The following is a 26,765-nucleotide window of genomic DNA, read 5'->3' on the forward strand; positions in this document are numbered from 1 at the left end:
GACGTCACTGCAGTGCACCGATGCCATCGTGACTGCAATCAGCATATAGAACAGAGATTGAAAATCTGTATAAATGGTGCCAGAACAACAATCTCTTACTCAATGTAAGCAATAATCAGGAGCCGATTATTGACTTCAGAAGGAAACCATGAGCCAGTCCTCAAGGGAGGATCAGAGTTGGAGAGCGTCAGCAACTTTAAATTCCTTGGGGTTATTATTTCAGAGGACCTGTCCTGTGCCGAGATCATAAGTGCAATTATGAAGAAAGCATGGCACTGTCTCCAATATATACATACTACCTCCCCACCACCTAACAAATCTAGAAGAAACTGTCGCAAGAAAGCAGCATCCATCATCAGGGACCCCCACCACACTGGACATGCTCTTTTGTCACTGCTGCCATCAGGAAGGTGGTACAACTGCCTCATGGTTCACACCAACAGGTTCAAGAATAGTTACTTCCCCTCAACCACATGGCTCTTGAACCAAAGAGGATAACTTCACTCAACTTTACTTGCCCCCATCATTGAAGTTTTTCCACAACTTAACCGCTCATTTTCGAGGAGTATTCATCTCGTGTTCCAAATATTTATTGCTTATTTATTTATTATTAATATTTCTTTCTTTTTGAATTTGCAGTTTTTGTCTTCTTCACTTTGGTTGAACACCCAAGTTGGATGGCCATTCACTGATTCTGTTATAGATAATATTCCATAAATTTGTTGAGTATGCCCACAATAAAATTAATCTTAGGGTTGTATATAGTGAAATATATGTACTTTGATAATAAAATTTACTTTGAACTTTGGTATATACATACTCCTCTCCCATGTCTTGCTCTGTGTCAATTCCTCATCACTTTTAAAATTATCAGCATTTAATCACAATGACTTGGCCTCTATGGTCTTGGGCATCTTGGGCAACAAATTCCACAGATTCACCAACTCTGTCTGAAGAGCTTCCCCCTACCCAACCCCCCAATTCATCTTGGTTTTAAAGGGATGTGCCCTTACCCTGAGGCTGTGTCCTTATTCATGGAAACATCCTCTCTACATTTACTCTAGCTGGGCCTTTCAGTATCCAGTAAGGATATTTAGGTATGTGTACTGTAGGTTCAGTATCCAGTAGGTGCCTGCTACATGTAGCTTGACAGCCACATTACAACCATTGACTAATAAGCTTGGGTGATGGTGAATGGAGCTACACAAATATTGGGCTTGCTTTGGTACTTACATGTCCATGAAGGTCTGTGTTTAGCAGCATCAGTGCACAAGTAAGTGTATGTACCCCATCTGTAAAAGGATAGAGTTTATATGAGTGTACAAGACTAGAAGAAACCATTTCACCCAACTGGCCAGTCCCAACCAAATTTCACACTCAAATTAACTACAACATCCACATTATTCCTCGTGCTCGGATGGTGTACAGGTACCCTTTGAGTGGGCCAACATTTCCCTAACCTGCAGTACAGTTTTCATTAGATGAAAGCATAAAAACAATCTGATTTTACTGTTATGAAGAGATGAGTCACCAAAAATTGGAACAGATGCTCTGTGTGGGAGCACCAAATATATGGCATTCTTACAACTGTGCTGCCTCTAACTTCAATCCATCAGCATCAATAAAATGAATTTTGGAAGCTCAATCGGCCAGGCTTAATTCTGATTGTCTTATCAATCTATTTTTAAGAGAACAGAGTCAATAAAGATTCCCCAGGATTTTGAAAGAACATTTCCAAACTTGAGTCAAACTGAGTCTGAAGACATGCCCAGAGCCAGACAGAATCTGACTATATGCGTTGGGTTTGAACTAGCTTCTCTGATCAGGTTCTGGTCAGATAAATTTGGAAGGTGTTGAGCATACAGTGGTGGCACCATACATTCTCAAATGTGAGCTTAGCTCTTGGTTAGAGGTAACGTATGTGCAGCGCGCACAGTTTCTGCACGTGCCTCTGGGTAGGGTTGAGAATGGGAAACATTAGAACCCTCCTGACTCAGTATGGGTCCGGTGGGCTCAGGTCATGTTCCATATTCCTTTGTGACATAGACAGGGGTGCATTGGCTCACTGAGTTTCCACCACCCTCACAATTTCACTCCCCCAACAAGTTTCCCTGTAACATATAGAACATTGAAGAGTACAGCAGAGGAAAAGGCCCTTCAGTCCAACACGTCTGCACCAAACATGTTCTGTGTTAACCTAGATCTCTTCCGCCTGCAGACTCTTAAATTTCACCTTTGCGACTGCTTCAACCTCAGCTGGCACAGTAGCATAGCGGTTCGCACAACGCTTTACTGTGGGCAATCCAGGTTCAATTCCTGCCGCTAGCTGTAATGGACTGTGTGGGTTTCCTCAGGGTGCTCCAGTGTTCTCCTTCAGTCCAAATACATACTGGTTGGTAGGTTAATTGGTCATTGTAAATTGTCCTGCAATTAGACCAGGATTAAATTGGGAGAGTGCTGGATGCAATAAATAAATAATTGAGGAAATAATTTTTCCCTTTCCAGGTACCAGTTATTCATACACAAAATGCTGGAGGAACTCAGCAAGTCAGGGAGCATCTTTGGAAATCAAAAAACAGTCAATGTTTGGGATCCTTCTTCAGTGCTGAACAGGGGAAGATAAAAAGGTAAGGGGGGGGGAGAGGAGGATAGCCAAATGATGATTCGTGAAGCCTGGTGGGGAGGGCTGGGAAGAGGAACCTGGTAAGAGAGGAGAGTGCATCACAGGAGAAAGGGAAGAACAAGGAGACTCAGGGGTAATGATAGGCAGGTGAAAAGAAGTAAAAGGCCAGAGTGGGGAATAGAAGGAGGGGGAGGCAATTTTTTTTTCACCAAAAGGAGAAATTGATATTCATGCCATCAGCTTAGAGCTATCCAGACAGAACGTAAAGCGATGCTCCTTCATCCCGAGGGTGGCCTTGTCTTGGCACAAGAAAAGGTCATGGACCGACATGTCAGAACAGGGATGAGAATCAGAATTAAAATGTTTGACCACTAGGAAGATCTGCTTTAGGTGGATGGAGTGGACGTGCTTAATGAAGTGGTTCTATTACTCACTGTGTAAAATAACTTAGCCTGCATATGTTTTTTTGACTCTTCCCCCCTCACCTGAAGTGCATGTCCTCTAGTAATCGATGTTTCTACACCTGGGTAAAGATTATGACTGCCGACCCTATCTACACCTTGCATTATTTTATAAACTTCGACCAGGTCTGTTCTCTCCAAGTTCCCATTAACTCCCTTCAGATTCTTACCCAACCCCACTGCCCCTTCACCCCAAGGGCCAATTTAGAGGGGCAAATTAACCCACATGTTGGGATGAGGGAGAGAACTGGAGTTCCTGGAAGAAATCCACACTGTGACTGGAAAATCTGCAGACTCTGCACAGACATTACCAGAGGTCAGGATTGGGCAGGACAGCACATCAGGCCGGATCTGTAGTGACAGAACCAGAACTGATGTTTCAAGTCAATACCCTTCATCCCAACTGGATAATTTAGCGAAGGATATTTTGATTCAAAACCTGGAATGAAATCTTACAAAGTTCTTCAAATGGATTCTAGTGACATTACAGGATTCATGTGGGAATGGTTTAATTTAGAAACTGGTTTCTCTCAGAGTAATTCGATGTACAGTACAATAGGAAGAAATAGGTGATATTGCTGATTTTCCTTGAACCTCAAACTGCTCTGCTGTGTATAAGTGTTTCTCACTTAGCAAACAAGGACATAACACTCAAGGTAACCATGGGGATGATTATTGTTAGTTCCTTATGTATCCATCACTGAAACTAGACCACTTCATTCAAAGACAGAATTGTGACTTAATATTTTAAAAGCATCAGCAGATCACTGGAAGGATTAAGAAGGGCTAAAGTGAATAAATTATTCAGATACTACATTTAACATAATGAAATGTACATTTTGGGAGCAATTATCAAACAAAAGATGTATCAAACCAGTTAAAAATATATTAAAAGAGATAGTCTTGAGGTAAGTCAATCAGGTTGATTTTAAGGCTTATGATCATAAATAATAAGACATAGGAGCAGAAATAGACCATTCAGCCCATCAAGTGTGCACCATTCTATCATGGCTGATTGATTTGAAGCCTTTGCAAATCAGGAACCTATCAACCTCCACTTTAAATATACCCAATGACTTGGCGTCCATAGCCACCTGCGGCAATAAATTTCACATATTCACCATGCTCCGGCTAAAGAATTCCTTCCTCATCTCTGTTCTAAAGAGCTTCCTTCTATTGTGAGACTGTACCCTCAGTCCTAGACTCCACCACCATAGGAAGCACCATAGGATGCTTCTCTGGTGCTTCCACCCTCCCCCTTTCTTTTGCCCGAGGCCTCCCGTCCCATGATCCTTTCCCTTCACCAGCTCTGTATCACTTTCGCCAATCACCTTTCCAGCTCTTAGCTTCATCCCACCCCCTCCGGTCTTCTATCATTTTGCATTTTCCCCTCCCCACACTACTTTCAAATCTCTTACTATCTTTCATTTCAGTTAGTCCTGACGAAGGGTCTCGGCCTGAAACGTCAACAGTGCTTCTCCTTATAGATGCTGCCTGGCCTGCTGTGTTCCACCAGCACTTTGTGTGGGTTGTTCAGAGCAGAGGATATGGCCACCAGTAGTGGAGAAATTAAGTGATGGACAGGAGAAAAGAAGTATGTGATTGTTCAGATTTCAGAGGACTTCAAGCCTAGAGGGACTCACAGAGATGGCCAAACAATAGATTTAAAGCAATTTGTATATGATTTTGGAGAGGATGAAAGATTCATAAGTCATAGACGGAAAGGGTCATTAATTGTTTTGATTTGTTGAATCTATGACACCAATTGATTTGTGATAATAAAATCAGAGCACTGTGGATCATGTTGATTAGGATGGTTTTAGCAAAAGGTCATCAATCTCTAACATTAAATTTGTTTCTCTCTCCTTCCTGCTTTCCCTTCTCCACAGTTGTTACCTGACCTGCATAGCGCCTGAAGCAATATTTGATTTTATTTACAGACTCTAGTTTATGTATTGCTTTGCTGTTGGAGCATAAAAGGGCTGATAAAAGAATAGAGTCTGGGTGACAGTCAGTGGAGTCAATGGCAGGAGTTCAGGATGAGTTTGTTAATGGAGGGAAAATATGGGAGGCTGGGGAGTCATTTCACTGAATGCCCCAACCCAGAACCTGAACAAAATACAAAAGAGCATTAAAACTCTAGGGTTGAGACCAACTACACTAACTTTCACCTGATAATACACACAATGTTCTATTCACTAAAATGTTGAGGTGGAGATAACTGAGAGCTTCAGGTTCCCAGGAGCAAACATCAACATTAGCCTGTCCTCGTCCAACCATGTAGATCCCATGGTCAAGAAATCTCATCAGCTCCTTTACTTCCTCAGGAGGCTAAAAAAATTTGACAGGTCCTCATGGAGTCTGACCAATTTTTATTGATGCACAATAGAAAACATCCTACCTGAATGCTTCACAGCCTGGTAGGCACCTCATCTTCAAGTGATCACAAAAAACAGTGGAAAGTCGTGGACACAGCTCAGCACATCATGGAAATTAGCTTTCCCTCCGTGGATTCTGTCTATAATTCTCACTGCCTCAGTAAAGCTGTCAGCATAATCAATGATCCCACCCAACCCAGATGTTCCCTCTTCTCCAATGTCCAAGAGGCAGAAGATACAAAAGCCTGAAAGCACGTACCACCAGGTTCATGGACAGCTTCTACTCTGTTGTTATAAGACTATAGAATGGTTCCCTTGTACAATAAGATGGACTCTTGACCTCACAATCTACCTTGTTATCATCTTGTATCTTAATGTCTACCTACACTTAACAACCTCTGTAGCTGTTACACTTTATTCTGCATTCTGCTATTGTTTTACCTCGTACTACAGCACATCAGTGCACTGTGTAAGGTATTGATCTGTATGAACAGTACGCAGGAAATTATTTTCACTGTACCTTGGTACATGTGACAATAATAAGCCAATTCTAATTTCAATTCTCTGCAACCCAAGGACTCACTAAAAATATTCCATTCTCAAATCCAGAGTCAAAATTATGTAAGTATCTTCCTAATTGTTACTGCTGCTTCAGAGAAACTTTTCATTTATAGAGAAGATAATGTTTCAGAAAATGATGACTACTTTTCCACCGGTTTTTAAACAAGGAGAAATAAGCAGGCACAGTAGTGTAGTGGTTAGCTTAAGCTTTACTATGCCATTTGTAAGATAGGGGTTCAATTCCTGCTACTGTCTGCGTGCAGATTGTACATTCTTCCCATGACGGAATTCACATCTTCTACTTGCTCTGGTTTCCTTCCACATTCCAAAGGTGTATGGGTTACTGTTGGTAAGTTGTGAACATACCACATTTGCTCCAGAACCATGCTGACATTTGTGGGCTGCCCTCAGCACATCTCAAGAATGTGTTGGTCATTAACACAAAGTAATATTTTATGACATGTTTTTATGAGCAGGTGACAGATAAAGCCAATCTTTACACCTACCCTCTGCAGAGATGGTGCCCGGATTACACTGGTGGTATCTGTGTGAAAAGTGAATCAGTACTCGCTCCCTCTCCTGTGTCTCTCCCATAAGTGCAAACTCCTTCAAGAATGCCCTGCAAGTAGACAGTTGAAACCATTGTTTAATCAGGTACAATTCAAAATTGCTTCATCCTAGTCCTGCAGCCTAGCGCAACTTATTGGGAGGTGTTGGTCTGCTGCAGATAACACTGCAAAATGGCCACACCAAGAGTTTGTGGGGTGAATGATCACTTCCAGCAAATTGCTTGGGTTCTGTCATGCTTTAATAGGTCGAAAGCTTGGATTTGCACCAATAACTTTTACCTTAATTTTGTCCACAGTGCAGTAAGAGCTTTGGCATCTGAGCAGAGACCAGTGGGTGACAATCTCACCTTAGAGTGTAGAGGATGCTTTCATGAGGAGAGCCTAGGGTTGAAGGGCACAGCCTCGGGTTAAAGGGACATCCCTTGAAAACTGCAATAAGAAATTTCTTCAGCCAGAGGGTGGTGAACCTGTGGAACTTGTTGTCATGGAAAGGTGTGGAGGCCAAGTCCTTGGGAGGATTTCAGGCAGAGATTGATAGGTTCTTGATTGGTAAGGGAGTTAAATGTTATGGAGAGAAGTCAGGAGAATGGGGTTGAGAGGCATTATCCATGAATGAATGGCAGAGCAGCCAAAATGGGCCAAATGGGATCCTATATCTAATGACCTTGTGGAGTGTGGGTATGAGACCCACTCCAGGGGCTAGAGCATGGCTTCTCTCAAAACTTCCCACCTCACTTCCTTTGCCTCCCTATACCAGCAAACAGCTGGGGAGGGGGGGTGCTTATGGATGAGATATTAAACCAAAATTCCAGAAGCCAAAAGAAACAGCAGATGCTGGAATCTGGAACAACATACAGAATGCTGGAAGAGCTCAGGTCACACATCATTTCTGGAGGCTGAAGATGTAATCCATGGTTGCCACAACTCGGGGTGTCAGAGTTCTGAGTTGAGTCCCAGTGTCCTCTGTAAGAAGTTTTTCCCTTCTTTACCGTGAAATAGAAACATAGAAAACCTACAGCACAATACAGGCCCAATACAGCACAATGCTGTGCCAAACATGTCCTTACTTGTGCTTAACATGTACTTACTTTAGAAATTACCTCAGGTTACCCAGAGCCCTCTATTTTTCTAAGCTCCATGTACCTAACCAGGAGTCTCTTAAAAGACCCTATCGTATCCACCTCCACCACCGTCGCCAGCAGCCCATTCCATGCACTCACCACTCTCTGCATAAAAAACAAACCCCTGACATCTCCTCTGTATCTACTTCCAAGCACCTTAAAACTATGCCCTCTCGTCCTAGCCATTTCAGCCCTGGGAAAAAGCCTCTGACTGTCCACATGATCAATGCCTCTCATCATCTTATACACCTCTATCAGGTCACCTCTCATCCCCCTTCGCTCCAAGGAGAAAAGGCCAAGTTCACTCAACCTATTCTCAAACTCAATGTCATAAATTGGGGGACTACTTTGTGAAGCACCCCATCAAAAGTGAAAATTTCCAGTGGCCCGACATTTTTAATCTGATTCACATTCCCATTCTGCCATGCCATTCATGGCCTCCTGTGCCATGATGATGGTGGAGGAGCAACACCTTATATTCTGTCTGAGTAGCTTCCAGCCTGATGGCCTGAATATTGATTTTTCCTTCTGGTTAAAAAAATCCCCCCTCCTTCCCTCTTCATCTATTCCCCACTCTGTCCACTTACCTCTTCTCACCTCCCCCAAGTCCCCTCCTCCTTCCCTCTCTCCTATGGTCCACTCTCCTCTCCAATCAGATTCCTTCGTCTCTAGCCATTTACGTTTCCTACCCACCTGGCTTTGCCCATCACCTTCAATCTATCCTCCTTCCTCTTCCCCCCAACTTCTTATTCTGGCATCTTCCCCCTTCCTTTCCAATCCTGAAGGGTCTCGACCTGAAATGTCGACTCTTTATTCATTTCCGTAGATGTTGCCAGACCTGCTGAGTTCCTCCAGCATTGTGAGTGTGTTGCTCTGTACTTCCAGCATGGGCAGAATTTCTCATGTTTACTCTAGATCCTTGTCAGGATAATGGTGTCTCTGAGTTGCCCAGTCTTGAGTTTTACCTTGAGGTCACCAGGAACTGGAGATCCCAACGGGGGGAAAACCTTGAGCATTTTAAAACAGAAATGGAGTGCTTTCTACCTTAAATAATTGCCTATTAATTGAAACATATGGAAGGCAGGAGACAAAAGGCTGTTTGACTTAATATAATAAATGGAATATCAAACAATGATATCACCAGGAATACAGCCAATCAAAACTATAACCCAGCTAAAACAAACAGAAATTTAATTTGCTGGTGTTTACGCAACACTGAAGCTCCTTCCATCCCAATGGTTGAAAGCCATCGTATTCTCAAGGAGTCCCGAGCCCTTATACATATGCAGGGGACACTGGAAAGATAGGACTGAGTGGTGGGAGGTCCTTCTGTATACCTTGTGAATACACACAAAACACGAGAGGAACTCAGCAAGTCAGGCAGCATCTATAGAAAGGAACAAACAGTCGATGGCTTAGGCTGAGACCCTTTATCAGGAGCTTCCCAACTTGCTGAGTTCCTGCAGCATTTTGTGTGTGTTACTCTAGATTTCCAGCACCTGCAGAGGCTCTTGTGTTTGTGAATACGTTGCTATTTAAAGTAGATCAGAGTACACTGACGGTTTTATTTGAGGAGATTAGATTTGATGGGAAGTCAATAAGATAAAATAAAACTTTATTTATCCCCAAAGGAAATTATTGAATATACTAAAGAACCACTTACATAGACATTATTTGGATTTCATTGGAAGAATGGAAGCTTTCACCATGTGGCACTCCCGAAGTGGGATTAACCCTTCCAGCTCTGTGTTGTATAGTGCTTTCCCCTCTTCACTGGCTTTTAAACTGCTCTTTCAAGTGTAGGACACAACAACGAGAGCAACAACCAAGGAGGTCAATCAAACATTGCACTGAAGTCTCAGCTGAGATAACATGGTCAGAACCTGGAGTGGGGATTGTCCCCATGGAATCAGAAACACTTTACTGCCAGTAGATGAAACACAGCAGAACTGATGGTGGTTCAGTGACAAGCATAAAACACAGGACAATACCATAACAGACAATACAACAACAACCAACATTTTACAAGACAATGTTGCAGACAGCCATGAGCAATCAAAAATTAGCGCAAATGTCAATACTCGAACTTAAATAAACGTGAACATATGAACAGACTAAGTAATTACCAACAGAATAGAAACAGCAGGAAAGACCATTTAACAGATGTTGTGCAGGGACAGGTAGGGTATTACAAGTGAGTGAGTTTTGTTGAAAAGCTGGATAGCTACAGGGAAGAAGCTTTGGGGATATCATGTAGTCCTGATGGTGATGGACTTGTAGAGTCTCCCTGATGGCAATTTGGTGAATAGCTGACTGCCAGTTTGAGTGGCCTCCTAAAGGACCACACCTTGTTATATTTTGGAAGCTTGTACGCCTCAATAACTCGAGAGCCATGTTGACTGGAGTCAGGGCTTTGTGCTTTGGCTCTTGGTAGGGTTACCCATGTGGGGCGTGTGGCCAAGTGGTTAAGGCATTGGACTAGCAATCTGAAGGTTGTGAGTTCAAGCCCAGCTGAGGCAGTGTGCTGTGTCCTTGAGCAAGGCAGTTAACCACACATTGCTCCAGCTGAAAATGCTGGGATAGACCTTGCAATAGACTGGCATCCTATCTGGGGGCGGGGGGCCAGGGAGCCTCAGTTGCTTCATGCTTCATACCAGCATAAACACCAGCCTGATGAGCTCGGACAGACTTTAACTTTTAGGGTCACCCAGAGGCCAGACTTAGAGTGATCCACCAATCCTCCAGGTTTGGGGATTCAGCTAAAGGGCTCACAACCCTGACTGGTCAAACAAAATTCCTTCAGAAACAGCAATGAAGAATCCTTGTACATCTGTGTGTGACGGTATTCCTGAACCTCCACCTGGGACTTTCATGACAGAGAGGAAACTACTGACTCGATGAAGGAAGACTTGAATGCTGCCAAAGATGGAGGACCTTCAGTGCTGCCCTAAACTCCAGCAGCATAACAAGCAAACGAAGTAGCTCTTTGAGTGAAGTCAGCAGTAATTTTTCCAGCTTTTTTCTTTGCACTGGTGATGAACAGGTTTTTTCTTGCCAGCAGCTGTCAGCCAATGATCTTCTCCACTGAGTGGACCACTAATTGCAACCAGGACTTGGAGAGGGAAAAAGCAGCAGAAATCCAAATGGTGATTGAGTGGTCACAGCACTTTTAATGATGGCTGAGTAAAAGTTCCATCAGAATACACCGAGATGTTAAATTTTCTAAAATGGCATAGGAAAAACGATCTCTGCTGGGCTTTCCTAGTGATGAGCATAACAAGCTCGTCTCACTTCAATGCAATGGTAGTCCCCAGGAATTTCAATGACTCAACCACAGACATTGCCTGACTATTAATTTCCAAGGGGGGGGGGGGGGGAGTAGGGATTTGTTTGCAGAAGTCAAACCTCATTTCCACTGTCTTGATAGTATTAAGCTCCAAGTTGTCATGAGCACATCTGTCTTTGACAGTAGGTCACATCATTATTGAAGATCAGGTCAACTACAATCCTGCCATCTATGAACTTTAGGATTTGTCTGTGGAGGTGCAGTCACAAAGACATAGAAAAGTACAGTGCAGAAACAGGCTCTTTGGCCCACCTAATCTGTGCCAAACCACTTAAACTGCCTCCTCTGTTCATTTGTATAAAGTGAGAACAGGAGGGTTGAAACAACACAGCCCTGGGGAGAGCCTGTGCTTATAGACATTGGATCAGGCAAGTAGGAGCCAAACCTTACATACTGCTTCTCTGAACCACAAATTGCGCCAAACTGGTTACACACCACCTACAATGGCTGTGCCAGAGACATTACACAAGTCTTTGATTGACCTCATTGATCATCATTCCAGATGTTGTATACTGTATACTTAGAGGATTTTGCTTGACTTGATTAACATTGGCTAGCTTTAGAGATTCTGGCAAGTACTTCTGTAATAAAGTGGTATCAATGTTCAATTAGCTAAAATGTTTTAAATGAGATACTAGGGAAAAGTCTGTCAGAAGACAGGTTTATGGTTTTTATTCCATACCTCAGTGCATGGTCCAAGCTCAGTCCCGTGAAGTCGAAAAATCGGAGGTACTCCTCAGCCACCATCTTACTGAAGTCATTACTGAAACGAGGAGAGAATAAAGATAGACAAAGGGAATGAGAGGAGACAAATAACCTCAAGAGAGAGAGAGATGGACAAAGTGATTTACAGACAATAAAAATGAGATGGCGCATTTACAGAATGGTAGATAGAAGGCATGTGAGAGTCTATTAGGGAGACAGAGAGAGGGGGTATAGGGAGAAGAGTGTCATGGGAAAAGGGGAGAGAAGAGAGAGAGAAATAGAAAGTGAGAGTCAAAGAAAGAGAACAAGAAGTGAAAGAAAGTGGGAGAGGAGAGGGGAGAAAAACAGTAGATTGCTGGATGAAAGAGAAGCTGGTGCGCAAAGCAAGACAGAGGAGAAAGGGAGAGGGTATAAGGAAAAAGAAATAATGACTGTAATGAAAAACAATGGGAAATTCAGTAAGGGAGGAAGGGCAACAAAGAGAAAGGAAGGAGAATTATAGAGAAGGAATGTTTGTAAGAGAAAGAGGGTGAGGGCAAAATTGAGAGGGAGGAAAATGTTGAGTTTATTACCATATACTAAGGTGGTACAGGTACAATGGAAAAATTGCTTGCAGCAGCATCACAGTCACATAGATTCAGAGAACACAGAAAGGAATGAATACTGAAGGCTGACACACAAGTATCACAAGGATGAACTCATGAGGAGTGGAAAACTTTTATTGGGGACAGGTGCCAAAGGGGGGGAGAGAGAGAGATGGGATTATAGACAAAGAAACAGAGATAGGCAATGAAACACACATAAAGACGAAAAGAATACATAAAAGATGAGAGAAAATAACAGCCACAAATATAATACTAGGCTCTCAGTTTTGCAAGCCATTTGTCAAAAATGGTTATATTGTGGGGGAATAAAAGAGAGGGAGAAAAAAATGGGATAGAGAGGAAAGGAGAATAACAGGAGGATGGGAGGGCAGCTGGGAAGGAAAGGAGAAGTTTGGAGATTTGAAGCGACTGTGAAAAAAAAGATAATTGTCAGAACAGGCCAGATCTTACTGGCAGCAGTCTTCCCCCACCCATACCTACCTGGACCAAACTATAGGAGAGACAATTTTGTTCCTCCATACCCTTCCCATTTTGCCCACCACCATCCCATGGGATTTTAGCCATGTGCCCTCACCACTTCCACAACACTCTTGACAGCTTTTAACAGCTGGCAAATACTTGCCTCTCAGTATTGCCAGCTGTAAAACCTGTGATTGATTTTCAATATCTTTACAATGTCTCTGACATTGTGTCAGTTATAACCTATTCACTGAAGCAAATAGTTTAAAAATTATTAAAAGAGCAGCTTCTTGCTATTCCTTTTTGATTCCTAAACCTCAACCTTACAATTCCTAATGAGATCAAATGGTAACACATCCGATTCCAGAGCGACATTGGAACAGGATCCGAGGGAATTCCACAGTAGAGGATTCCTGCAAAACCAGGCTCTACTATCGGTCTCCAGATCAAGTGAATGGTTAGATCTGGCTTTCTGAATTTGTCCATGAGTTTAGGTCTTCAGCATTTGGCCAGGGGCACTCACACCCAGGTTTTTATTGCTCTATAAATGCTTTGGAGCCTCTGGCATTAGCCAGTAACATCTGGATGTTGTAAAGCATCGAGACAGTAGTCACTGTTTGACAATGAAACCACGGAGCTCAGTAATTCTTTAACTTCAAGTGTTGGTTTGAGTTGAGTACAGAATAGTTTGGATGATGGATAACATAATCTGACTGAAAGCTCTGGCAAAGAAAAAAGTCATTATAAGGTTCATTAGGAGAACTAGGGAAGTTTATTGTCAGTTGTACCCAATATTAAATCTTCCTGCTTTCTCTCTTCCAGTGGTTCCTCGAGGCTTTCACTGCAGTTTAATGTTGAAGACAATGGGGAACCATAGAAGCTTACGCAGATGGTACAGGAGGTGTCTGGCTAGTAAGTAATTCATAACATGATGTGTTCATTCTTTCTTTTTATTATTAATACAAGATCTCTGCATGCTCCTGACTCATGGCCTCATGGTTCTCCTGCCATTTGTACTATAGCTTCTGTACTTCTCTAGGAATCATTGGAAATGGATTTTTCCAAAGATCCTTTAACTGCATCCTTAAATCTTTTCCCCTATACACCTAGTAATCTCTTCAGAAAAGAGTATCCACTTTTGGAATCTGGTGTCAGGCTAACTAATGGCATGGACTCTCCAATGGAATCAAGTATCTCTAACCAGGGCTTCTGCTAGAGATATTGATGTTGGTTTACATATCCTTCAATGGAATTCAGTGAACCCTATGAAGCACTGGCAGTCTTTCTCTAATGTTATTGGACATAGAACAGTATAGCCCAGTACAGGTCATTCAGCCCATGTAGCTGTACTGATGATGTAGGTTGTCCTAGTCTCATAAACATCTAGGAGGGAGGGTTCACTAATGATCAGAAGATCATTAGCTTTGTTCTGCAACTAGAAAGGCACTGGTAAATGTTGCCACTAATGTTGGCTTTCCCAAGGTATCAGTAATGGTCCACACTTTCCAGACTCCCTTGAGAAGCTTTGCTGTTGGGGATGTTGTACAGGGGCTGGAGTTGATAGAGGACCTTACTATGGTGGGTATTTAGCATTAAGCCTATCCTCTTGACAGTTACATCGACAAGTCTGTGAGGAATTTCTTTACCCAGAGGGTGCTGAATCTGTGAAGTTCATTGCCATAGGCAGCCACAGAGCCCAAGGCGTTGAGTACATTTAAAGCAAAGGTTGATAGGTTCTTGATTAGTAAGGCTGTCAAAGTTATGAGGGGGATGGTAGGAGAATGGGGTTGAGAGAGTAAATAAATCAGCTATGATCAGGCAGACTCGATAGGCCAAATATACTTATACTGCTTCTATGTCTTAGGACTTGGAACTTAGATCCAAAAGTGTGCAAACATCAAACGTAATAATAAAATATTAACTAAGCTCCTTGTAATCACACCATGTTGCCTGCCACTAGAAGAATGCATTTAAGCACATATATATTTCAGCTCCTTCCTGCATCCAGCCCTATTGAGATGTAGAGGAGGATCTGACTGCATTGTAATCAACATATTCAACTTTCTGAGATAATTATTTTAAAATAGGAAGTTTCCAGTAATGTAGTTAGGCAGATAAATTGGTTAAAATGCACCCCCTTTCCTCATGTGAACATAATATAATGCTGGCTGCATGTTGCATCCTGTTTTTTTTAAAACTCACCCAGACAGGTAAGCTTTTTTTTTAAAAAACGGAGAGTTGTAAGTGCATGAACCATCCTGCCAGAGGTGGCAGTAGAGGCACATACATTAGGGACAGTTAAACTCTTAAACACACGGATGGTAGATAAGTAGAGGGCTATGTAAAAGCAAAGAATTAGATTGATCTCAGAGATTACAAGGTCAGCACAATATTGTGGGCAGAAGGGCCTGTACTGTGCTGTAACGTTCAATGTTCTAAGTTCCCAAAATTTGACTCAATTGGCCGACAGCCCATCAAAAAGAAAATCACTGCCTTTGCCACTCCTTCTAACCTTCCACCCTCTACCCTTTGGGTTTCCAGCTCTACTCACTTCTTCCCCAGGTGTCGAGCCACATCTGACCTCTTGAACCCGTCCAGGTAATAGAGGCGTTTGGCTAGTCGTTTGGCAGCCTCTTGGTCAGTCTTGTTGCCGTTGGCCAAAGTGTCAGTGCTTCCCAATGCCAGCTGTTCAGTACTGTCCATCTCGGACTCTGAGTCCATCACCAAGTGGTTCAAATTGCTGTCACTGGGAATAAGCACATCAGGAAAGTGAATGAAACCAGATTTTGTGTTTGGTCACTGCCTTTCTCATAATTTAGTCACAAATAATGACACTCACCTCAATGCTGAACTGATTCCACAACCTACGGACTCACTTTCAACGATTTAAAAACATGTTCTCAATATTATTTATTTATTTGTTTTATTTGCACAAGTTGTCTTCTTCTGCACGTTGCTTATTTGTCAGTCTTTGTTTATGCATAATTTTTCATAAATTGTATTGTATTTATTTACTTTTCTGTAAATGCCAGCAAGAAGATGAATCTCAAATATATGGTGACATATACATATATCGATAATAAATTTACTTTGATAAAAGGCTGGAAATCTGAAGGAAAAACAGAATGATGCTTAAATACATGGCAGGCCAGGCAGCATCTGTGGAGAGAAAAACAATTGACTTTTCTGGTCAAAGAGCATTCAGCAGAACTAGAAATGTTGATTATTTTTTTAAGATGCAGGGTAAAGGAGAAAATGGGGCAGCTAAGTGGTTTGTGAGATGCAGAAGATGGGAGAGATGAAGTAGTTGATGGCGACAAACTAAAGAAGGAAAACAGCAAAACTGAGGAATCATTTGGTAGAAGGTCACATAATAAGCCTACCATTTACTATATCCCACTCAGGCATCTCCACTCTTGGTTTCTTGTGATTTTTTTAAAAATAAAGCTCAACATAAGAATGAATGTTGGGTTGAGTTGTTCTCCGATCTTGGTAATGCATTTGCAAGTGTTTTGTCGCCATTCGAGGAGATATTATCAGTGTACTATTGATTCCGTGTCCTCTGAATGCTTGGCCTTCATATACTCATCTATCAGCTGAGTGGTCATCATTAAGGAAACTCAATTGTTTAGATACTGATTGGTTGTGTGGCGAACTCTGTGTGTTGTGGTCTGGAACTTTGCCCACATTGGCTTATAAATAGGATTGAGGTCTATAATCAGCTGATTGTTAAGTATATAAAGGCCATGCATTCAGAGGACACACCACAAATAAATAGTGCACTGATGATGTCTCCTCGAATAGTGGCAAAATGTTCGCAAATGGATTACCAAGATCAGAGAACAACTCAATCCAACTATCAACCACCTGGGCTATACATTTTCCAAATTATTTAAGTAAGAATGAATAACACTACCAAAGCTTTTGATAAAGCAGATTATGATCTCCCAGGTTACAGGTAATGGTGTCTTTTACTCAACAACATCTTCCATCAGGAAGGACAATGCAACAGGCACATATGGATTCTACCAACTTCAGGTTGCCTAGCTGACTTGGAAACATTCTGCCATTCCTTCATGGCCTCTGAGATGAATCCTGAGAACCCCCTCCCCACAGATTGGAGGGGTTAACCAGAGGGATCACAGCAATTCACGGAAGTTTCTTGAGGGTAATCGGGGAAGGGTATTAAATGCCAACCTTGGCAGCAAAACTCACGTCCACGAAATGACTGAAAGATCAATTCCACCTACACACATCTCAAACTTTGGCACAACCTTCAGAAGAACCTCAAACAAAGAATTTAATTTTAACTTATATTCTTGGCAAGTACAGTGGTCATATTTTGCAAGTGTCCACATTGACCAAATAACCAGTCATTCTATTTTTAACTTACTTGATTGATTTATATTAAAATGTTGGCACGAATAACACAGAAGCCATTTCTGTTCCTCAAACAGTTTTTTATCACTGGTTACAGTGTGTGGGTGAGAGTTACCTCCAGTGACAGAACACAATCTTAATTTAAGTCTTTGAAGCAATGACAACATATAATTTCCTGCTATTAAATACAAAAATGACTTTGTCAGAAACCCTTATCAGGTCAAGCAGCATCCCTGAACAGAGAAACAGAGTTAACCCTTCAGGTCAAAGACCCTTCTTTACAACAGCGGCCTGAACTACTGAGTTTTTCCAGCATTTTCTGTTTTTGTTTACATTTCTGACGTCTGTAGTGTTTAATTTTCAATATTATTTCTGATTAAACAAATTTTCAAACAAGCTGCAATGGAAAAAAATGGACTGCTTTTCTAAACTGATTCAGATATGAGATGCAGTAGCTATGGAGTCCATGCAGATTAACTGGTTACTGAAAAATCTTGTGAAATTAGCAGTTAAAAGGTAAACATGCAAAGATATACACCGACACTCTGAAATACCTCAACGTCCCACCCACACAATGCATTGCTCTGATGTGTAGGATGTGGCCTATAGTTGCAGTGTCCTCAAACAACATAGTCTCAGAATGAAATGGATAAAGGCCACATTAAGTAATTTCACAGAAAAGGGATGACAAAGTCATTGCAAACATTACAAAGCAGTGGTAGAACACCCACTTCATCAATGGACAGTTCACAGAAAGCACCCCTCTCACATCACCTTTGGAAGTTGGCTATTTATTCTAAACATTAAATGCCTTATTTGGTTTCTAAAGCACTTTGGAGAACCACCTGGATAATACAAACACCTATGTCAGTCTGCTGTTTATTCATTATAGCTCAGCATTTCCCACCACCATTTACACAATCCTGATTGACAGGTTACAGGACCTGGGCCTCTACCTCCCTCTGCAAATGGATCCTCAACTTCCTAACCGGAAGACCACAATCTGTGCAGATTGGTGATAACATCTTCTCCTTACGAAGGATCAACACTGGTGCACCTCAGCAGTGTGTGCTTAGCCCACTGCTCTACTCTCTACCCAGGACTGTGTGGATAGGCATAGCTCAAATACCATCTATAAATTTACTGATGATGCAACCATTGTTGGTAGAATCTCAGATGGAGACAAAAGGGTGCACAGGAGCAAGATATACCAACTAGTGGAATGGTGTTACAACAACAACCTTGCACTCGACATCAGTAAGGCAAAAGAGCTGATTGTGGACTTCAGGAAGGGTAAGATGAAGGAACACATGCCAATCCTCAGAGGGATCAGAAGTTGAGAGTGAATAGTTTCAAGTTCCTAGGTGTCAAGATCTCTGAGGACCTAACCTGGTCCCAGCATATCAATGCAGCTACAAAGAAGACAAGTCAGTGACTATGCTTTATTAGGAGTTTGAAGAGATTTGGTATGTCAACAAAAGCACTCAAAAACTTCTATAACTGTACCGTGGAGAGCATTCTGACAGGCTGCATCATTGTCTGATATGTGGGGGTAAGGGGTTATTGCACAGGACTGAAAGAAGCTGCAGAGGGTCATAAACGTAGTTGGCTCCATCTTGGGTACTAGCCTACAAAGTACCCAGGACATCTCAAGGAGCAGTGTCTCAGAAAGGCAGCGTCCATTAAGGATCCCGAACACCCAGGGCAGGCATGCCCTTTTCTCACTGTTACCATCAGGTAGGAGGTATAGTAGCCTGAAGGCACACACTGAGCAATTTAGGAACAGCTTCTTCCCCTGTGCCATCCAATTCCTAAGTGTACATTGAACTTCCAACACTACCTCATTTTTTAATAGACATTACCTCTGTTTTTGCATGGATTTTAATCTATGCAATATACATATACAGTAATTGATCTACTTTTTTATTTTTTTCTTCTATATTATGTATTGCATTGAACTGCTGCTGCTAAGTTAACAAATTTCACGACATATGCCAGTGATAATAAACCTGATTCTGACTCTGATATCACAGCCAGTACTAGAAACTCAACATCAGCCCTCTCTCGTTCACAGTTCTGTCGAAGATCTGCGGACCTAAGAATTTCCACAGATGCTGCCTTACCTGCAGAGTTTTCCAAGCATTTCTGTCCGTCCTTCAGTTCCCAGAGTCACCCATTTCTTCCTACTAGGCACTATAAACCATTATCAAGTGCAGTGTTGGTGTTTGCAAAGATTTAAAAAATAATTGGACTACACTTTACTGGTAACACATGGATGATGCTTTATTGGATTCTCTTCAAACCCTTTGACAAGTGAGGCAAAAGATATGTGGGAAGTGTTTACAGAGAAATTCCCCACTGATTAAAAATAAAATGTAAATACTTCCTCCGTGGTGCTCTGGCTGATAAAGCCTCTTATTAATTGATTGCTACTCAGGCAGCGAGGCAAGGAAAATGTATTAACAGAGCTTGTGATTTTTGTAATATTGCAAGACTGGTGTGCTTATGGTTAGTCAGAATTTATGGCATTGCAAATGACATTACCTTGCTTGGAGTAGCTGGCTTAGTCCAAACCCAGTTATCAAAACATTAATGAATAATTTTTCTGAAAGCGATTGAGGAGATTAAAGAAATGCACGTGTCGATCACGGTAGCTAACTTACTCTTTTTTTGAAGTTAATTCATTCATACAATGTAAATGCTGCTGATATCGTCACTGTCCTCAATGTCTTTAGCTAAGGAGGGATTTCTCATTGCTACCATCAGAAAAGAGGTACACAAGCATGAAGATCCACACCCTGTGTCTTTATTTAGGAACAGCTTCTTCCTCTCAGCCATCAGATTTATGAACAGTCCTTGAACACGTTCTTGCTTTATTTCTTTTACACTCTCTACCTACCTACCCATTTACTTTTTATTGTAACTTATGCAAACAGCTGCTTGAAAGCACAGGAAGGCAGTTCTACAATGCTTCGTGGAGAGTGAAGGACATGATAAGACAAAGAAGTCATGGTCACCCACGGCAACTAATGAAGACTCCAGTTGTGACGCCTAGTCGCACCGCTAGACCTGGATTTCCCAGGCCAAGAGAGTAGAACTGCCCCAGTGCAATAGTTCTTACACATTATAAATTCTCCTGGCCATGTTTCATTGTCATCGTCAGCTATAATGGATAACTAACCAATCATTGTCATTGCACTGTACGGCTGCCACAAAACAATAAATTTCATGACACAAGTCAGTGATAATAAACTTGATCACATTGGTGAGTGTGAAGTTACACACAGAGGACTGCAGATCACCTGGAGTTAGATGGGCTTATACAGAAATCCAGTGCTGGCTACATGATCAGTTTTACAGAGATCAACTTTATATTTAATTCCAGATGTTTTAACAGTTTGAAATTAAATGTATCAGCTTCCTTGCTGCTAGGTCAATAGGCCAGAACCCCAGTTACTAATCCAGTAATTGAACAACCATGCTACTTTAAACCATACTTATCTTAAAGGGGAGTGAAGATATCATTCCAAATGAGTGGCCCATCTGCCATCCAAAACCCATAAATAAGACATTTTACTGTATGTTACCTACTTTCCTTTGGTACTGTTGAACAGGACTGTCAGTGGGTGCAGAAAAACGTGTGTTTCTGTAGCACCTCTCCTGTGCACAAGGTCTCCCACTGCTGAGTGCCCAACGAAGACGTATGCATAGTGATGTGCCGGAGGCAACCAGAAGATTCTCATATCGCATTACAATGTAACGAGAGGCTATTCAGCCCATTGTGTCCTGGGAAGCAGTCAGACCAATCCCATTTCCCTTTGTTCACTGCTTTTACATGCTCCCTCTCATACACTCATCAATTTCCCCCGCCGCTCTGTTTCTGTTACCACTCATATAATTTACAGCAACCAGTGCCTTTGCCTCATGAGGATGTGGGAGGAAACTGAAGCCCCTCACCCACTCTCTTTTGCTCTCTCTGCCTCACCGTTCCCACAGCTCTGTCACCATGTAAGGCATCCTCCCTCAGCCCACCCTCCCTCTTCTACACTCTGCATACCTCCCTCATCCTCTATCTCCCTCTGCCTCCCTCCCTCCCCCTGTATGTCACCCTCTGCCTCCCTCACACCCTCATCTTGTACATCTCCCTCTGCCTCCCCTCATCCTGTACGCCCCCCTCTGCCTCCCTCCCTCTCTTCCCTCATCCTGTACATCCCCCTCTGCTTCCCTCCCTCATCCTGTACGTCCCCCTCTGCCTCCCTCCCTCTCTTCCCTCATCCTGTACATCCCCCTCTGCTTCCCTCCCTCATCCTGTATGTCACCCTCTGCCTACCTCCCTTCCTCATCCTGTAGCCCTCTACCTCCCTCCCTCATCCTGAAAGTCCCCCTCTGCCTGCCTCCTTCATCCTGTACGTCTCCCTCTCGCATCCTGTACATCTCCCTCTGCCTACCTCCCTCATCCTGTACGTATCTCACTCTTCCTCCCTTGTCCTTTAACTGTGTCTTTCTGCCTCCTTTTCCTCTCGGTCTCCTATTCCTCCCCCCCCCCCCCCCCTTCTCCCGCTCTCTCTGCTTCTGCCACCCACTGCCTGCCTTTCTCCGGTTCCTCCTTCTTCCCTGTTCAGCCACCTCTTGCTCTCCCTTCTATCTGGAATACATGCCAGATGTAATACTTACTCCCAAATCCATTCTCTGAGATGCTGTCCACTCTGTCGTAATCAGTGCCGCAATTAACCAGAGAATCACAGTGTTCAGGCAAAGAAGCATCCATATGTTTGTTCACTTCACTGATAAGGCCGGAGACACACGAGTTGCTTCCACTCATACATATGTTTCCAGGTGACAAACTCCACCCTCACTCATGCCTTAAACCAGAGTCATAAATGCAGGTAATTTGCATTTACCAAGCTCTCTTTCACCATCAAATATTAACTGGTCTACTGCCAAGAATAAAGGGTTTCTCTATAACAGATACGGCTGTGTTGTGGAGAACAACTTTTGTCAATGTTTGCATGGATTGAATTCCTGTCCCTCCCTCTGAGCAACAGCTTGTTTCGTTCAGCGTGGCACACAGACCGCATCAGCCTGTAGGGTGAATGCTATAGAGGCAATTAATGATTAAACAGCTTGAGGAAGCTTCCGTTTAACCAGTAAACAACTGAGTCCAGTCTTCGTACTTCATAGGAAGTTAAAAAAAAAAGTGGTCCTTTAGGCCCTTTGAACCTGCTCTGCTATTTAATATGATTGCAACTGATCCTGTCAATGGCGTTTTCTGATGACCATATTCTCCAATTCTCTTAGTGTTCAAGATCTAATTATAATAACAATGAGGCACAGCCTCAGAATAGAAGGACACCCCTTTAGAACAGAGATGAGAAGGAATTTCTTTAGCCAGAGGGTGGTGAATCTGTGGAATTTGTTTCCACAGACAGCTGTGGAGGCATTGGTTATATTTAAAGCAGAGATTGAGAGGTTCTTGATTAGTACAAGTTATGGATAGAAGGCAGAAGAATGGCATGCAAAGGGATAATAAATCAGCCATGATGGAATGACAGAGCAGACATGATGGGCCAAATGGTTTAATTCTGCTTCTTTGTCTTATGGTCTTAAAAGCCATTTGCGCAGGTGCATCTGGATGCATAATGGCTTGTTATAGCAACAAGCAAGATGCTCTTTGGCATCTCATTTTTACCATCTGGAAGGAGATTTATCGCTGAAGGCACACACTCAGGGGTTCGGGAACAGCTTCTTCCCCTCTGCCATCCGATATTCAAATTGACATTGACCCCATGAACACTGACTCACTACTTTTTTATTTCTGTTTTTGTACTATTTAATTTGGCCTTTAACATAGATATGTACTATATAATTCGGTGTTTTTCTATATTATCATGTATTGCATTGTACTGCTGCTGCCAAGTTAACAAATTTCACAACGTATGCTGGCAATATTAAACCTGATTCTGATTCAGCATCGCAGACGGTAATCTTGGGCCCAACACTTTGATGTGTTGATGCATTGATGAAGAAGCCTTGCCACAAGAGTTCGAAGTCTAGCAAGTCACCAAAACCTCAAGCAAATTTCTACAGATGTATAGTGGACAGTATTCTGACTGGTTGCATCTCCACCTAGTACAGAGGCTCCAATGCACAGAGTTGAATGAGGCTGCACAGGATTGTAAATTCAGCTAGCTCCATCACAATCACGAGCCTCCCACCATCCTCAAGAATGCAGCATCCATCACCCAGGGACTTCACTCTCTAGGACATGCCCTCTTCTCATTACTACCACCAGGGAGGAGGCTCAGACATGCACTCAAGGTATTAGGAACAGCTTCTTCCACTCCATCACCAGATTTCTGAATGGTCCATGAACACCATCTCACTATTTATTTAATTTAACTTACAGTAATTTGCATGCTTTATACTGTAGCAATGCCTCAAAAGAACAACTTCACAACATGTCAGTGACAACAAATGTGATTCCAATTTTGATCCGCCCCCTGCAGATGACCGCAAGAACTGTAGAGCATTGTGCTGAGCTATGTATGCGTGCATCACGGAAGCTTGCCCACCCACCATCAAATTTTGTCTACACTTCTTCTGCATGAGTAAAGTAGCTAGCCTAATCTAGATCCCACTCACTCTGTGTATTCTATCCACTCCTCTCTTCCATTAGAGGAAACAAAAGTCTGAAGGCAAATACCAACAGGTTCAAAGATACCTTCTACCCAATTGTTATTAAATAGTTCCCTAGTATGACAAATTGGACCCTTGACCTCATAATTTATCTCACTATGATCTTGGTCCATTTTGATTACCTGTGCTGCACTTTCTCTATTGGCTCCAAATTGGCTGTTGTGATACGTCTAGCGTGGTAGTGTTGTGGGTAGTGCTTGTTGCTCTGACTCTCAGCCTCGCGAAAAGAAGGGCCGAGTGTGTAATCCTCTCCCTGCCAGTACGTAGCCTCTCCAACAGCAAGCCTCATGCAGTGTCTCGTCATTGGCAACACATGGAAACCGAACTCCTTTTGAACTCAGGCAGAACTACAGAGGACGGAGAGGTCCTCTGCATAGTTAGCACGCAGGCCCACTGGCATGTGGACATGCCTTGCTGCTCATGAACCAGATACCCAGCTATGGGCAAATAGCCACCACTGCCTTGTGGACAGCCTCAGGAGAGACGAAGGCTATGGGAGAAAACCCAGATGGTAAATCCAGAGTGGAGCCTTTAAGCTGGCTGGATGTCATTGAACATCCTTCTGGCAGCTCCTGCAGCCAAACATATTGCTTCACAATCGACATGTACAACACACTGGAGGAACTCAGTATGTTGGGCAGCATCCGTGGAAATGAGCAGTCAATGTTTCGGGCTGAGACCCTTCGTCAGGACTGAGAAAAGAGGGGGCAGGGGCCCTATACAGAAAATGGGGGGAGGGAGGAAGATGTCAGGTGAAAAACCAATCAGAGGAAAGATCAAGGGGTTGTGGCAGGGAAGCAGGGCAGGGATAGGCAGGAGAGGTGAAGAAGGAATGTATGGGTAGGGCAGGGATAGGCAGGAGAGGTGAAGAAGGAATGTATGGGTAGTGGAAGAAGGCAGAATCATGAGAGGGGTGAACCACGATTCTTAAAGAAAGAGGACATTTGAGATGTCCCTGGAATGGAAAGCCTCACCCTGGGTATGACTATACCTCTTCCCACCCTGCCAAATATGAAAATATTATACCCTATTCCCAGTTCCTCCGTCTCCACTGCATCTGCTCCCAGGGTGAGGCTTTCCATTCCAGGACATCTCAAATGTCATCTTTCTTTAAGAATCGTGGTTTCCCGTCTGCCATCATCAATGATGCCCTCACCCGCATCTCCATTTCCCGCACTTCAGCCCTCACCCCCTCCTCCTGTCACCACAACAGGGACCGTGTTCCCCTTGTCCTCACCTACCACCCCACCAGCCTCCAGATCCAGCACATTATTCTCTGCAACTTCCACCACCTTCAACAGGACCCCACCACTAAGCACATCTTTCCCTCTCTACCCCTCTCCACTTTTCGCAGGGATCATTCCCTCCGCGACTGCCTTATCCACACGTCCCTCCCCACAGATTTCCCACCTGGTACTTATTCCTGCAAGCGTAAGTGCTACACCTGTCCCTACACCTCCTCTCTTACCACCATTCAGGGCCCCAAACAGTCCTTCCAGGTGAGGCAACACTTCCCTTGTGAGTCTGTTGGGGTCATCTATTGCATCTGGTGCTCCCGGTGCAGCCTTCTCCATATCAGTGAGACCCGACACAGATTGGGGGACCGCTTCGTCAAGCACCCCCGCTCCGTCCGCCACAACAGACAGGATCTCCCAGTTGCCACCCACTTCAACTCTGCTTCATATTCCCTTTCGGATATGTCCATACATGGCCTCCTCTTCTGCCATGATGAGGCCAAACTCAGGTTGGAGGAGCAACACCTCATATACCGTCTGGGTAGTCTCCAACCCCTTGGTATGAACATTGAATTCTCCAACTTCCGGTAATTCCCTCCTCCTCCCTTCCCCCAACCCACTTTCACTCTGCCTCCTCTTCCAGCTGCCCATCACCTCTCATGATTCTGCCTTCTTCTACTCCCCATAGTGCTTTCCCCTTACATTTCTTCTTCACCTTTCCTATCCCCTCCCTGCTTCCCCTCCTTCACCCCTTCATCTTTCCTCTGATTGGTTTTTCACCTGGCATCTTCCCCCCTCCCCCCACCTTCTGTATAGGGCCCCTGCCCCCTCCTTTTTCAGTCCTGACGAAGGGTCTCAGCCCGAAACGTTGACTGCTCGTTTCCACGGATCCTGCCCAACTTGCTGAGCTCCTCCAGTGTGTTGTACGTGTTGATTTGACCACAGCATCTGTGGTGTACTTTGTGTTTAATATTGCTTCATAAGCTTTCCTTTGGACTCCATTGCTGTGGGCAAGAGGGGGATCTTGATGACTGAGCATCTCAGGATCCCCATACCTTCCACCTAGGCCTGTGATGATCATCATCACCCATTGTCCTTTGAGACAGACAGATGCCAACCACCACTTTCTCGATAGAAACATAGAAATCTACAGCACAATACAGGCCATTGCACCCACAAGGCTGTGCCAAACATGCCCTTACCTTAGAAGTACCTAAGCTTACCCATAGCCTTCTGTTTTTCTAAGCTCCATGTACCTAATTCAGGAGTCTCTTAAAAGACACTATTGTTCCTGCCTCCAGCAGCCTATTCCATGCACTCACCACTCTCTGCGTAAAAAACACTTACCCCTGACCCCGTAAAAATCAGCAAATCTATTGCTGTTAGATTTTATTTTGCATTGTTTTTGTAAAAATAAAGTGTAATAGCTATAGAGCAAATAGAACTTTGTTTCACCTTGTTCTACCTCAATGCACTGTGTTAAGGTTTTATCTGCATAAACAGTATGCAAAACAAACTTTTCACTGTATCTCAGTACATGTGATATGAGTAAACCTGATTCCAAAGAACAGGAAGGACTGAGAGGGATATGGAAAATGGAAACTAGCAAATGGAACTAGCTCAGGT

General features: G+C 43.2%; 1 protein-coding gene and 1 long non-coding RNA gene across 9 annotated transcripts in view; one reads left to right on the forward strand and one right to left on the reverse strand.

The window, feature by feature from the left end:
• The window catches only part of LOC132379043 (PH and SEC7 domain-containing protein 1-like), a 222,282-nt gene that overhangs the window by 82,174 nt on the left and 113,343 nt on the right, over positions 1-26,765 (reverse strand). For 5 of the 8 annotated variants that reach the window (XM_059946520.1, XM_059946519.1, XM_059946523.1 and 2 more), the window contains 4 exons: positions 15,380-15,574; positions 11,742-11,822; positions 6,530-6,642; positions 1,234-1,292 (listed from right to left, as the gene is read on the reverse strand). In XM_059946520.1, coding sequence (XP_059802503.1) covers positions 1,234-1,292; positions 6,530-6,642; positions 11,742-11,822; positions 15,380-15,574 — 448 coding nt within the window. Of the gene's footprint in view, positions 1-1,233; positions 1,293-6,529; positions 6,643-11,741; positions 11,823-15,379; positions 15,575-19,331; positions 19,946-20,799; positions 21,213-21,882; positions 22,228-26,765 lie in introns of those variants that run through there. The other 3 variants (XM_059946525.1, XM_059946521.1, XM_059946524.1) reach the window with 3 other exon arrangements.
• The window catches only part of LOC132379044 (uncharacterized), a 44,572-nt gene that overhangs the window by 11,461 nt on the left and 6,346 nt on the right, over positions 1-26,765 (forward strand). The window contains exons 2-3 of the long non-coding RNA XR_009507275.1: positions 2,506-2,627; positions 13,651-13,740. This is a non-coding gene — a long non-coding RNA (uncharacterized LOC132379044). The remainder of the gene's footprint in view (positions 1-2,505; positions 2,628-13,650; positions 13,741-26,765) is intronic.

Source organism: Hypanus sabinus, chromosome 21 (genome assembly GCF_030144855.1).
Source record: "Hypanus sabinus isolate sHypSab1 chromosome 21, sHypSab1.hap1, whole genome shotgun sequence".
Classification (NCBI taxonomy): Eukaryota; Metazoa; Chordata; class Chondrichthyes; order Myliobatiformes; family Dasyatidae; genus Hypanus; species Hypanus sabinus.